Below are 12,206 nucleotides of genomic sequence, written 5' to 3' on the forward strand. Positions count from 1 at the left end.
GACACTCTAATTATTAATTGCATCCTAATTGTTTGTTGAATTTTCTTTGAAGAGCAGCAAACTGTCAGTAGTATTGTCACATGCAGCTTTAATACACCTATATTTGCATATTATTATGAATCAACTTAATAAACACCTGAAATTAAATCTATAACAATTAAGCATAAACAGTATAGTTTCTCTTGATCTTTCTTGCTATAACTGATGAGTTTTAGAAACACAGCTATAACAGTCAGAGAAACATTATGATATAAGAGTAAAGCTTCAAGAACTCAAATAAGCAGCCTCTGATCTCTATGATGGTGAGGTCAAATGAAATATTTTTAATAATAAAAATATAACCTCTGTTCATTGTCAAATATTCTTACAGAAATTAAGTCAAACTGTAATCAGTGAAGCTGCTTATGCTATTATTTAAAGGAGTTGTTTAATCCTCTGTTTTAATTCAGCTGGTTTGGTGTGAGGCTGTGTCTGTAGATTTATTTCTTCCTTCAATTTCTTATTCCTTCAGTGATTGTGCTTGTTAACAGCAGGTGTTCAACAGCAGGTGTCTGAATTCACTTATTTGTGGTCATTCACTCTGTCTAGTGGACTAAACTAATTGATCAATTTAAGGGCCAGGTGAATGAGGGTGTGGCGAGATTTCAGACACTCTGATTAGTTTCTCTAATACAAGGGTTTTCTTCTTATATGTTACTCTGTGTGACAAGGAGGCAAATCAACTTCCAACGCTGAGAGGGTTATTTTACCTTTATCTAACTCTAGAATGTTAACACTTTACTCTGAATTACCACAACACTTGAAATTTAACACCAATGAATTTGCTGTGCGTGTAATTAAACAGCATGCACTTACATTGCTTGGGCCACTAATAGAAAATATATGAGTTAATTTTATTATTTTAATTTAATTAATTCCTAAATAGCTGTACATTTTACAAAGTCAAACCTTGTCAAACCAATTTAGCATTATTATTACAGTTTCGTGAATTATAAATTAATTGATTTAAACTTCATTATTATTATTATTATTATTATTATTATTATTATTATTATTATTATTATTATTATTTTAACTATGTTTATTATTATTATTAATTATTTATTATTTATATGTTGAGATGAGATGAATCGTTTACTCACGTGATTCAGATTGGCGATTCAAATCTGTTTACCTTTAATATGTTTACTTTAATTAACTTTGATATATTTTTACTACTGTAAACTGGTGTATAAAATCAGGCCGCTTCAAGGCAGACTTTGCACCCTTAACAGAAGTTCAGAAGCTCAAATCACATCAAATCATCAAACGTAATGACAAACGAGAGATGTTTTTCTGAATAAAATACAATCTTTTTTTGTTTTAATATAAATGAACAAGGCTAGATCGGTTAGGAAAATTCTAGCAAATGTACAAGCTAATTGTCATTACAGACCTTGTGATAGTAATTTAGCTTATTGAAAGCTGTATATTAGTGATGAAAACAGCTATTTAGATTCATACAAACAGAAATAATGTATTTATAAACTTGCACCTTTCTGCTGTGGACGCCATCTTGTGGTCAGACGCGGGAACTCATTCGGCAGGTGAACTTTTGTGCTTTCTAGCCGTTGAGTGAACACAAAGTCCCTTAAAAAGCCTTCACATACATCCAAAATAACGAAAACATTAATAAAACTTAATAATATTAAATCTGAAAACAAGAGCAAATGAAAAGTACATAAATATGACTGAACCATGTAGCCTACCAGATGATGATACAAACGGCCATGTGATCTGAAATCGTGCGTAGACCATAGACTGTAAAATATAGGCATAGACATAGAAATGGTGAACGATTTAATTTACTTTCTATTATTTACAATAATAAACTTTTTTAAAACTTATATTCCTAATATCTACGTGAGCAGTTAGCACTGTACGTGTAATTAACCAGCATGCACTTACATTGCTTGGGCCACTAATAGAAAATATATGAGTTAATTTTATTATTTTAATTTAATTAATTCCTAAATAGCTGTACATTTTACAAAGTCAAACCTTGTCAAACCAATCTTGCTCATTTAGCATTATTATTACAGTTTCGTGAATTATAAATTAATTGATTTAAACTTCATTATTAATATTATTATTATTATTATTATTATTATTTTAACTATGTTTATTGTTATTATTAATTATTTATTATTTATATGTTGAGATGAGATGAATCGTTTACTCACGTGATTCAGATTGGCGATTCAAATTGTGGTTGCTATAGCAACGCGTGGTATGATTTGACTCCATATATAAACACCGAGACTCGCCGCTATCTGTTGATTGAGGAGAGGCGAATTTCTGAGACATTTGCTGAGGATTACTGTGCTGATACTGCGATTCTTCAAGGAGACCAGAGAATTTCTGACAGAAGACTTTTATTTTACAAGGAGATCGACGCTCAGAGCTGAAATTATTCCTTTTGACACGTTTTGTTGCTCTTTTGTTGTGTTTATTTTGATTTTGATCTTGTTTTTATTGACATTTTTATTGATATTTGATCTTTGTTCTTGTTTTCAGGTTTGCTGGAGTTTGGAGGAGTTTGTCAGATGGGTGAAAACCGCAGTGAGTGTTTTAGTTTTTATTTGTTTATGATCAATCATGATATGATGTTGTGTAATGTTTGGGGAAATGTGATGTAAATAAACTGGTACAAATGAACCCATTTCAACACAACTGTTCCCCGATATAAGTGATCAGATGTCTTTTATTCTCTGTAGATGCAGCTACTAAAGTTAATTGTTGATTAATTCTTATAATCTTATAATAAACGTGATATGTTGTTGTTGTTGTTGTCGTTGTCTCAGGCCGCTCCAGATCCAGGAGTTCTGCTTTCATCCAGGCAGCTGTTCAGGACGTCAGGACACATGATGGTGATGGTGAAACCCAGACCGTGAGCCAAGAGCTTGATGGATTTCTCGCACCTCTGCCTTCCCTGTTGGCCAAATCTGTGTCCACAGATCAGGGTAACAGGAAGAGGAAGCGGCAGAGCGGCAGCCAGCAAACACCAGAAGATGAACGTCCGTCCACCTCATCTAGAAGAGCTCTCAAACGCTCTCGCAGAGGTCAGAATGGCTTATTGAAGAAGTGATGATGATGTTTCAGTAATGCTCTTTTACAGTTTTCTCTACTGCTGCATGTTTTCTTTGAACACACATTTCTACTGCTCCTCTGTGTTGCAGACGCGTATGCAAAGGGCCCACTGCTGGGAGACGGTGGATTTGGCTCTGTGTTTGCTGGGATGCGCAGGTCTGATGGACTGCCAGTAAGTCGTTTTCTCCGCTCTTCATTCAAACAGCCTTTAGAAATCCTGATCTCAGTAAATGTGATGTGTGAGGATCAGGCAGGTGTGATTTATTATGCTTTATCTGTCTACAGGTCGCCATCAAGTATGTGTCTAAAGAGCGGACACAGAGGAGACTGAGAGTTGTGAGTTCAGTGTGAACCTGTTGTTGTGTTTGATGTTTCATTGGGTTCTGAATCCAATCGTTTGTCCTGCAGGAAGGTCAGGGTCGGCTGCCGCTGGAGGTGGCACTGATGACCCGCGTCAATTCAGCTCCTGCCTGCCCCAACGTCCTGCAGCTGCTAGACTGGTTTGACCGTCCCAGACGCTACATCCTGATCCTGGAGCGTCCGGATCCCTGCCAAGACCTCCAGAGCTTCTGTGAGGAGAACGGCTGTCTGGATGAGGGTCTGGCCAAGAAAGTGCTGGTGCAGCTGATCGCGGCTCTGAAACACTGCGAGAGCCGCGGAGTCCTGCACCGGGACGTCAAGCCAGAGAACCTGCTGATCTCCACAGAGTCCCAGGACATCAAGCTGCTGGACTTCGGCTGTGGAGATCTGCTCAAGCGCTCGGCCTACAAATACTTCGCAGGTGGGTTTGTGTTGCAGAAGGAAACACTCTGTGGATGTTTGTGAGCTTTTGATGATCCACCAAAGGGAATTTGTGTGTGCTGGAGTGTTTTGAACGGGTGTTTGTGTCTCCTTGTGTCTCTCAGGAACTATTCAATACGCTCCACCTGAGTGGTTCTGCAGACAGCGCTACCATGCGGGTCCAGCTACGGTGTGGTCAGTGGGAGTGACCCTCTTCAACATCCTGTGCAACCGTTTCCCCTTCGGAGGCTCACTGAGGGTCACGTCCAGGAGCAAACTGACCTTCCCCATAACTCTGTCAACAGGTAAGAGACTCACTGAGAGATCAGCAGAAGTGTGTTGCTCTGTGTTTCTGAACACGGTGTTGTGTGTATCAGAGTGCCGTCAGCTGATTGGCTGGTGTCTCAGTCCAGCGGCGGCTGATCGGCCCAGTTTGGACGATATTGAGCGCCATCCCTGGTTACAGTGAACAGGTGGCCAGTGACTTGACACTTATCTGAGTGACGCACTCATGGCTTTGATTGTGTTGTTAGGGTCAGTCTGGATTAATGATCTTAATGATTTGTGTAGGGTGAGCAGGAGTCACACAGGAAGTGCAGAGAACTGCTTCCTGATCACCTGCAGAATGAGGAGTGGGCACCTCACTAACTAATGGCCGACTCACCCAGGGCCGGGGCCCCTTTACCTGCACTAAGCCACCGCTTCAGATGACTTTAATGTTAATAGGGATTTTAATAATAAACGTATTATTTAGACAAATAATCCAGGTGTAGTGTCTTCCTAGAGTGACTGGAGAGAGCTCAAATAAAGGGAGAGTTCACACAGAAATCCAGATTTACTCACTGTTTACTCAAACTCAAGCGGTTTCAAATCTTTAAGAGTTTCTTGTTTTCTGTTTTGCACAAAATAAAATGTTTTGAAGAAGCTGAAAACCTGTAACCGTTGACTTTCATAGTAGCAAAAACAAACAAGTCAATGGGTACAGCTTTTCAGCTTTCTTCAAAATATCTTCTTTTGTATTGAACAGAATAAAGAAACTCAAACAGGTTTGGAGCAAGTGAAAGGGAGTTAATGATACAGAATTGTTATTTTGGGGTGAACTATCCATTTAAGTCCTCTTAATGGAGGTTTTCATAATGGTTTTAAAATGAAGATTGCAGCTCTACTGACTGAGGCTAAAGGTGTGATGAAATATTGTTTTGGTTGTTATTCCATTAAATGATCTTATAGATCTATAATATATACGTTTTGGTGGAGTTGTTGTGCTAATTTGCCCACAGTAGCAGTAAAACCTCTGAAATGGTGTACACATCTGATGATCTAAGACCTAGTTTTTTGTTTTTTTAATATTAGGAATGTTCAGAGCTCTGTTAGATGTACATTTGCATTCTACATTTCTGTTGTTGTAGCAGGGAGATGTTTGTTTTGTGGCATGAAAAGAGTTTAAGAACTTCAGTTTTAGCTGGGAGTACTACTGCATATGCACTCATGTGATTGGCTTAAATTATATTAAACTGAGAGACCCAGAAACAACACTGAGTCCTTTCTGAGACTGCAAGTCAAATATTCTGAAAAAACATTTAACCTTTCTTAAATGTATTTACATTTTTAATCATTAAAAACTTACAATATTAGAATCAATGAAAATAGGATGCAGATGCCAGAGCATTGTCATTAACACTCTTTTGAATCATATTTCTACTAAAGAACAATGACTTTAGTTTACTCTACTTTACATTCTGCTGGTTCTGACATTAGAATAAATACTGAAGTCTGAACTCTGAGCTCTTTCATTCCTCTGCCTTTGTTGCTGTGTGGAAGGCATGTCTAATGAAGCATAACACACTTCATCACCAGCCTGAAACAGAATATATTTAATTAAAATAATAAACAAATAAATAAACAAATAAATATATTACATTATATTGATGTAATTTATGTTGCTGCTAAACTATTGCGAATAATATATATTAAAATTATTCTCAAAATGTGCTCATACCTCAACATGTCTGTTCTCAGCCCCAGAACCTACAGAAACTTAACAAAAGATAAGAATAATTTACATTTTATAATTTGAGATATACATTTTTTACGAATAGCTGATGACCTGTAGTTTTCTTCTGACAGAGGCAGTAGACGCAGATGGAGAAGAGGAGAACACACACCGAACACACACCGAACAGCAGATTCCAGCAGAAAACACACTCTGATGCAGGTGATGTGGAGGTGCTGTTAAACCGTTCAGCACAAGGAGACTCTTGCTCTAAAATGAACAACAGGCCATTATTAAAGTGAATATATATTTAGTTATTATATTCATTTTATTTTATCTTTACTGATTACACACAATAATGAAAAATATGAGTTTAACACGGATGAATTTGCTAAAAGTGGTTGGAAAATCAGAAGTTAAAGATTCTAATATTAAATACACTATAAATCATCGTTTTACAAAATATAATGAATTTGCTGTTAATTTAATTTAAAGTATTATTAGAAACTAAGATACACTTTAAAAACTAATTATAAACACTTATTTTACTAATATACTTTATTAAATATACATTATTTCTGTATTTGAAGTCGGACTATGGCTGCAGGATTGTGTTGCTTAATTATTTGCAGGACTTTCCATTAATTATCGATAAAATTCATTCAAATAATATTAAAATAATAAAACTTTAGGTAAACATGTAAACTTATCATTAAAGCACAGCTATATTATGAAGAGATAAACTATAATTGACACTAATATTAGCTGTAATCCATAATCATCAAAATGAACTGAAATAAACACTTGAAATAAATTATTCTGAGTGTAATGAATGATTAAATAATTCCCCAGCACGGTTTAATTGAGACAATATCTTTTGCAACACATTTTTAAACATAATATGTTAAATAAATAATCTCTAATAACTCATGACACAATATTTTAATAGTTATTTTACAAGACACTAGTATTCAGCCTAAAGTGCAGTTTAAAGGCTTAACTGGGTTAATTAGGTTAACTAAAGTTAGTTTAATTTAGGCAAATCATAGGACAACAGTGTTTGGTTCTGTAGCCAAAAAAAAAAATTAAAAAAATCTTACAGGGCTAATAATAATGTGCTTAATTTTTTGTTTGTTTTTATCAAAAACTGTTTTCACTTCAGCCAAACTGAAAAATAAACTTCACTGATCTGATAAGATCTCTTAGATCATTGTCACAAAGCACAGATTTTCCATTAGGCTTTCTTTAGTCTTGTGTATTGATTAATGTGCGCGAGGGCAACTATTGGTTTAATGAGGGAGTTTTCTGAGAGATGAAGAGCTGTAAAGTGAGTGTTCAATTACAAAAAGAAATGATTATACAAACTCAGTGTTTCCTTTTATTAACATTGACAAAACCGTATTACTTTAAAAGAAATATGATTATCAAAGCATGTCTTAGAGCGAATAAGCCCAACAGGATTTTTATGTAATCGCCTTTTTTCTTAATTTATATATAAAATAAATGTTTAATTAGTAATCACTACTGATGGGTTAGATTTTCAATATTCAATATTGTTCAGTAATTATTCAGCAGTAATTAAACATCTCTGTAGCATTTCCTCCTGCAGATGTGGTTCAGTCAGTTCAGCACTGCAGGGAGCTGTCCATTGTGCTGAATTTACTCCACACTAAACTCTCTTCTCACATTAAATTCATTATAAGTGTCTGATCAGTGAACAGGATACTGTCATTTCTCAACAACTAAAGAAGGTCTAATGTAGAAATTAAAAGATAATAGGAAATACAAACAGATGGATTTGCTTTATGAAAGGAAATTTTGTTGAATGATTATTACAATTTGGTTTAAATGTTGAATGTTGCACTCGTACATGTTGCATTGCTCTGCTCTTCTTTAAATAAATCAAACCTCAGTTGTGTGCTGTTTACACTGTCTCTGATTCATGGCACGTATTTTAATAAATCAGACTTTTGCATCTTCAGTTTCTCATCAATTCCAAGTCATGAAAATAATAAAAGCAACATTTACAGCTGCAGCGTGCACTAAATATTTTCTTACTCTTCTTATTTCTGTTTTTGTCTAACCACAGTTTATCTCATGCATTGATGTGTGTATTGAGCATGCAAGATCACCAGCTTGACCACAAACAGTTTTAGGACATTCAGTCTGTTGCATGCCTGAATAAAAACACTTGTGGTTTGTGTTCTCGCCTAGCTTTTCACAGCAACTGCAACATCACTGCACCAGGAGCGTCAGTAAAGACCAAGAAGAAGAAGAAGAAACACAGCACTGAGCCTGAAAGCTGATGTACTGTAGGCTGCAAGCAGAATCCTTTATGACCCAGAGATAATTTAATATAAAAAATGTATATCAATATAATAAATGAATCATATTATTAATCATATTATTCATTTTATAAATAATTTTTAACTACATTCAAAAAATAAAAACCTGTTTACCTTTAATATGTTTACTTTAATTAACTTTGATATATTTTTACTACTGTAAACTGGTGTAAAAAATCAGGCCGCTTCAATGCAGACTTTGCACCCTTAACAGAAGTTCAGAAGCTCAAATCACATCAAATCATCAAACGTAATGACAAACGAGAGATGTTTTTCTGAATTTAATAAAATCTTTTTTTGTTTTAATATAAATGAACAAGGCTAGATAGGTTAGGAAAATTCTAGCAAACGTATAAGCTAATTGTCATTACAGACCTTGTGACAGTAATTTAGCTTATTGAAAGCTGTATATTAGTGATGAAAACAGCTATTTAGATTCATACAAACAGAAATAATGTATTTATAAACTTGCACCTTTCTGCTGTGTACGCCATCTTGTGGTCAGACGCGGGAACTCATTCGGCAGGTGAACTTTTGTGCTTTCTAGCCCTTGAGTGAACACAAAGTCCCTTAAAAAGCCTTCACATACATCCAAAATAACGAAAACATTAATAAAACTTAATAATATTAAATCTGAAAACAAGAGCAAATGAAAAGTACATAAATATGACTGAACCATGTAGCCTACCAGATGATGATACAAACTGCCATGTGATCTGAAATCGTGCGTAGACCATAGACTGTAAAATATAGGCATAGACATAGAAATTGTGAACGATTTAATTTACTTTCTATTATTTACAATAATAAACTTTTTTAAAAACTTATATTCCTAATATCTACGTGAGCAGTTAGCACTGTACGTGTAATTAACCAGCATGCACTTACATTGCTTGGGCCACTAATAGAAAATATATGAGTTAATTTTATTATTTTAATTTAATTAATTCCTAAATAGCTGTACATTTTACAAAGTCAAACCTTGTCAAACCAATCTTGCTCATTTAGCATTATTATTACAGTTTCGTGAATTATAAATTAATTGATTTAAACTTCATTATTATTATTATTATTATTACTATTATTATTATTATTATTATAACTATGTTATTTATTATTATTAATTATTTATTATTTATATGTTGAGATGAGATGAATCGTTTACTCACGTGATTCAGATTGGCGATTCAAATTGTGGTTGCTATAGCAACGCGTGTTATGATTTGACTCCATATATAAACACCGAGACTCGCCGCTATCTGTTGATTGAGGAGAGGCGAATTTCTGAGACATTTGCTGAGGATTACTGTGCTGATACTGCGATTCTTCAAGGAGACCAGAGAATTTCTGACAGAAGACTTTTATTTTACAAGGAGATCGACGCTCAGAGCTGAAATTATTCCTTTTGACACGTTTTGTTGCTCTTTTGTTGTGTTTATTTTGATTTTGATCTTGTTTTTATTGACATTTTTATTGATATTTGATCTTTGTTCTTGTTTTCAGGTTTGCTGGAGTTTGGAGGAGTTTGTCAGATGGGTGAAAACCGCAGTGAGTGTTTTAGTTTTTATTTGTTTATGATCAATCATGACATGATGTTGTGTAATGTTTGGGGAAATGTGATGTAAATAAACTGGTACAAATGAACCCATTTCAACACAACTGTTCCCCGATATAAGTGATCAGATGTCTTTTATTCTCTGTAGATGCAGCTACTAAAGTTAATTGTTGATTAATTCTTATAATCTTATAATAAACGTGATATGTTGTTGTTGTTGTTGTCGTTGTCTCAGGCCGCTCCAGATCCAGGAGTTCTGCTTTCATCCAGGCAGCTGTTCAGGACGTCAGGACACATGATGGTGATGGTGAAACCCAGACCGTGAGCCAAGAGCTTGATGGATTTCTCGCACCTCTGCCTTCCCTGTTGGCCAAATCTGTGTCCACAGATCAGGGTAACAGGAAGAGGAAGCGGCAGAGCGGCAGCCAGCAAACACCAGAAGATGAACGTCCCTCCACCTCATCTAGAAGAGCTCTCAAACGCTCTCGCAGAGGTCAGAATGGCTTTTTGAAGAAGTGATGATGATGTTTCAGTAATGCTCTTTTACAGTTTTCTCTACTGCTGCATGTTTTCTTTGAACACACATTTCTACTGCTCCTCTGTGTTGCAGACGCGTATGCAAAGGGCCCACTGCTGGGAGACGGTGGATTTGGCTCTGTGTTTGCTGGGATGCGCAGGTCTGATGGACTGCCAGTAAGTCGTTTTCTCCGCTCTTCATTCAAACAGCCTTTAGAAATCCTGATCTCAGTAAATGTGATGTGTGAGGATCAGGCAGGTGTGATTTATTATGCTTTATCTGTCTACAGGTCGCCATCAAGTATGTGTCTAAAGAGCGGACACAGAGGAGACTGAGAGTTGTGAGTTCAGTGTGAACCTGTTGTTGTGTTTGATGTTTCATTGGGTTCTGAATCCAATCGTTTGTCCTGCAGGAAGGTCAGGGTCGGCTGCCGCTGGAGGTGGCACTGATGACCCGCGTCAATTCAGCTCCTGCCTGCCCCAACGTCCTGCAGCTGCTAGACTGGTTTGACCGTCCCAGACGCTACATCCTGATCCTGGAGCGTCCGGATCCCTGCCAAGACCTCCAGAGCTTCTGTGAGGAGAACGACTGTCTGGATGAGGGTCTGGCCAAGAAAGTGCTGGTGCAGCTGATCGCGGCTCTGAAACACTGCGAGAGCCGCGGAGTCCTGCACCGGGACGTCAAGCCAGAGAACCTGCTGATCTCCACAGAGTCCCAGGACATCAAGCTGCTGGACTTCGGCTGTGGAGATCTGCTCAAGCGCTCGGCCTACAAATACTTCGCAGGTGGGTTTGTGTTGCAGAAGGAAACACTCTGTGGATGTTTGTGAGCTTTTGATGATCCACCAAAGGGAATTTGTGTGTGCTGGAGTGTTTTGAACGGGTGTTTGTGTCTCCTTGTGTCTCTCAGGAACGATTCAATACGCTCCACCTGAGTGGTTCTGCAGACAGCGCTACCATGCGGGTCCAGCTACGGTGTGGTCAGTGGGAGTGACCCTCTTCAACATCCTGTGCAACCGTTTCCCCTTCGGAGGCTCACTGAGGGTCACGTCCAGGAGCAAACTGACCTTCCCCATAACTCTGTCAACAGGTAAGAGACTCACTGAGAGATCAGCAGAAGTGTGTTGCTCTGTGTTTCTGAACACGGTGTTGTGTGTATCAGAGTGCCGTCAGCTGATTGGCTGGTGTCTCAGTCCAGCGGCGGCTGATCGGCCCAGTTTGGACGATATTGAGCGCCATCCCTGGTTACAGTGAACAGGTGGCCAGTGACTTGACACTTATCTGAGTGACGCACTCATGGCTTTGATTGTGTTGTTAGGGTCAGTCTGGATTAATGATCTTAATGATTTGTGTAGGGTGAGCAGGAGTCACACAGGAAGTGCAGAGAACTGCTTCCTGATCACCTGCAGAATGAGGAGTGGGCACCTCACTAACTAATGGCCGACTCACCCAGGGCCGGGGCCCCTTTACCTGCACTAAGCCACCGCTTCAGATGACTTTAATGTTAATAGGGATTTTAATAATAAACGTATTATTTAGACAAATAATCCAGGTGTAGTGTCTTCCTAGAGTGACTGGAGAGAGCTCAAATAAAGGGAGAGTTCACACAGAAATCCAGATTTACTCACTGTTTACTCAAACTCAAGCGGTTTCAAATCTTTAAGAGTTTCTTGTTTTCTGTTTTGCACAAAATAAAATGTTTTGAAGAAGCTGAAAACCTGTAACCGTTGACTTTCATAGTAGCAAAAACAAACAAGTCAATGGGTACAGCTTTTCAGCTTTCTTCAAAATATCTTCTTTTGTATTGAACAGAATAAAGAAACTCAAACAGGTTTGGAGCAAGTGAAAGGGAGTTAATGATACAGAATTGTTATTTTGGGGTGAACTA

The 12,206-nt window shown here is 37.2% G+C and overlaps 3 protein-coding genes across 7 annotated transcripts in view; 2 read left to right on the plus strand and 1 right to left on the minus strand.

The window, feature by feature from the left end:
* Positions 1-2,268: 2,268 nt before the first annotated feature.
* Positions 2,269-4,665, plus strand: LOC147844097 (serine/threonine-protein kinase pim-3-like). Its single transcript, XM_087254065.1, has 8 exons — positions 2,269-2,601; positions 2,844-3,101; positions 3,219-3,301; positions 3,415-3,465; positions 3,538-3,910; positions 4,035-4,214; positions 4,287-4,382; positions 4,480-4,665. Exons 1-7 carry the CDS (start codon positions 2,586-2,588, stop codon positions 4,376-4,378), a joined length of 1,053 nt encoding a protein of 350 aa, XP_087110191.1. The 5' UTR covers positions 2,269-2,585; the 3' UTR covers positions 4,379-4,382; positions 4,480-4,665.
* Positions 4,666-4,739: 74 nt separating this feature from the next.
* The window catches only part of LOC141385583 (uncharacterized), a 607,868-nt gene continuing 600,401 nt past the window's right edge, over positions 4,740-12,206 (minus strand). Inside the window, exons 5-9 of one of the 5 annotated variants that reach the window (XM_087254075.1) lie at positions 8,936-8,987; positions 8,722-8,796; positions 6,017-6,172; positions 5,909-5,946; positions 4,740-5,767 (exon numbers count right to left, since the gene is read on the minus strand). In XM_087254075.1, the coding sequence (XP_087110201.1) occupies positions 5,642-5,767; positions 5,909-5,946; positions 6,017-6,172; positions 8,722-8,796; positions 8,936-8,987 (447 nt within the window). In that variant the 3' untranslated portion in view covers positions 4,740-5,641. Of the gene's footprint in view, positions 5,768-5,908; positions 6,173-8,721; positions 8,827-8,935; positions 8,988-12,206 lie in introns of all 5 variants that reach the window. The other 4 variants (XM_087254077.1, XM_087254082.1, XM_087254076.1 and 1 more) reach the window with 4 other exon arrangements.
* On the plus strand, positions 9,463-11,860 carry LOC147844098 (serine/threonine-protein kinase pim-3-like). Its single transcript, XM_087254043.1, has 8 exons — positions 9,463-9,795; positions 10,038-10,295; positions 10,413-10,495; positions 10,609-10,659; positions 10,732-11,104; positions 11,229-11,408; positions 11,481-11,576; positions 11,674-11,860. The coding sequence occupies exons 1-7, from the start codon at positions 9,780-9,782 to the stop codon at positions 11,570-11,572; spliced, it is 1,053 nt and encodes a 350-aa protein (XP_087110169.1). The 5' UTR covers positions 9,463-9,779; the 3' UTR covers positions 11,573-11,576; positions 11,674-11,860.

Source organism: Danio rerio, chromosome 5, assembly GCF_052040795.2.
Source record: "Danio rerio strain M-AB ecotype USA chromosome 5, GRCz13ab, whole genome shotgun sequence".
NCBI classification, from domain to species: Eukaryota; Metazoa; Chordata; class Actinopteri; order Cypriniformes; family Danionidae; genus Danio; species Danio rerio.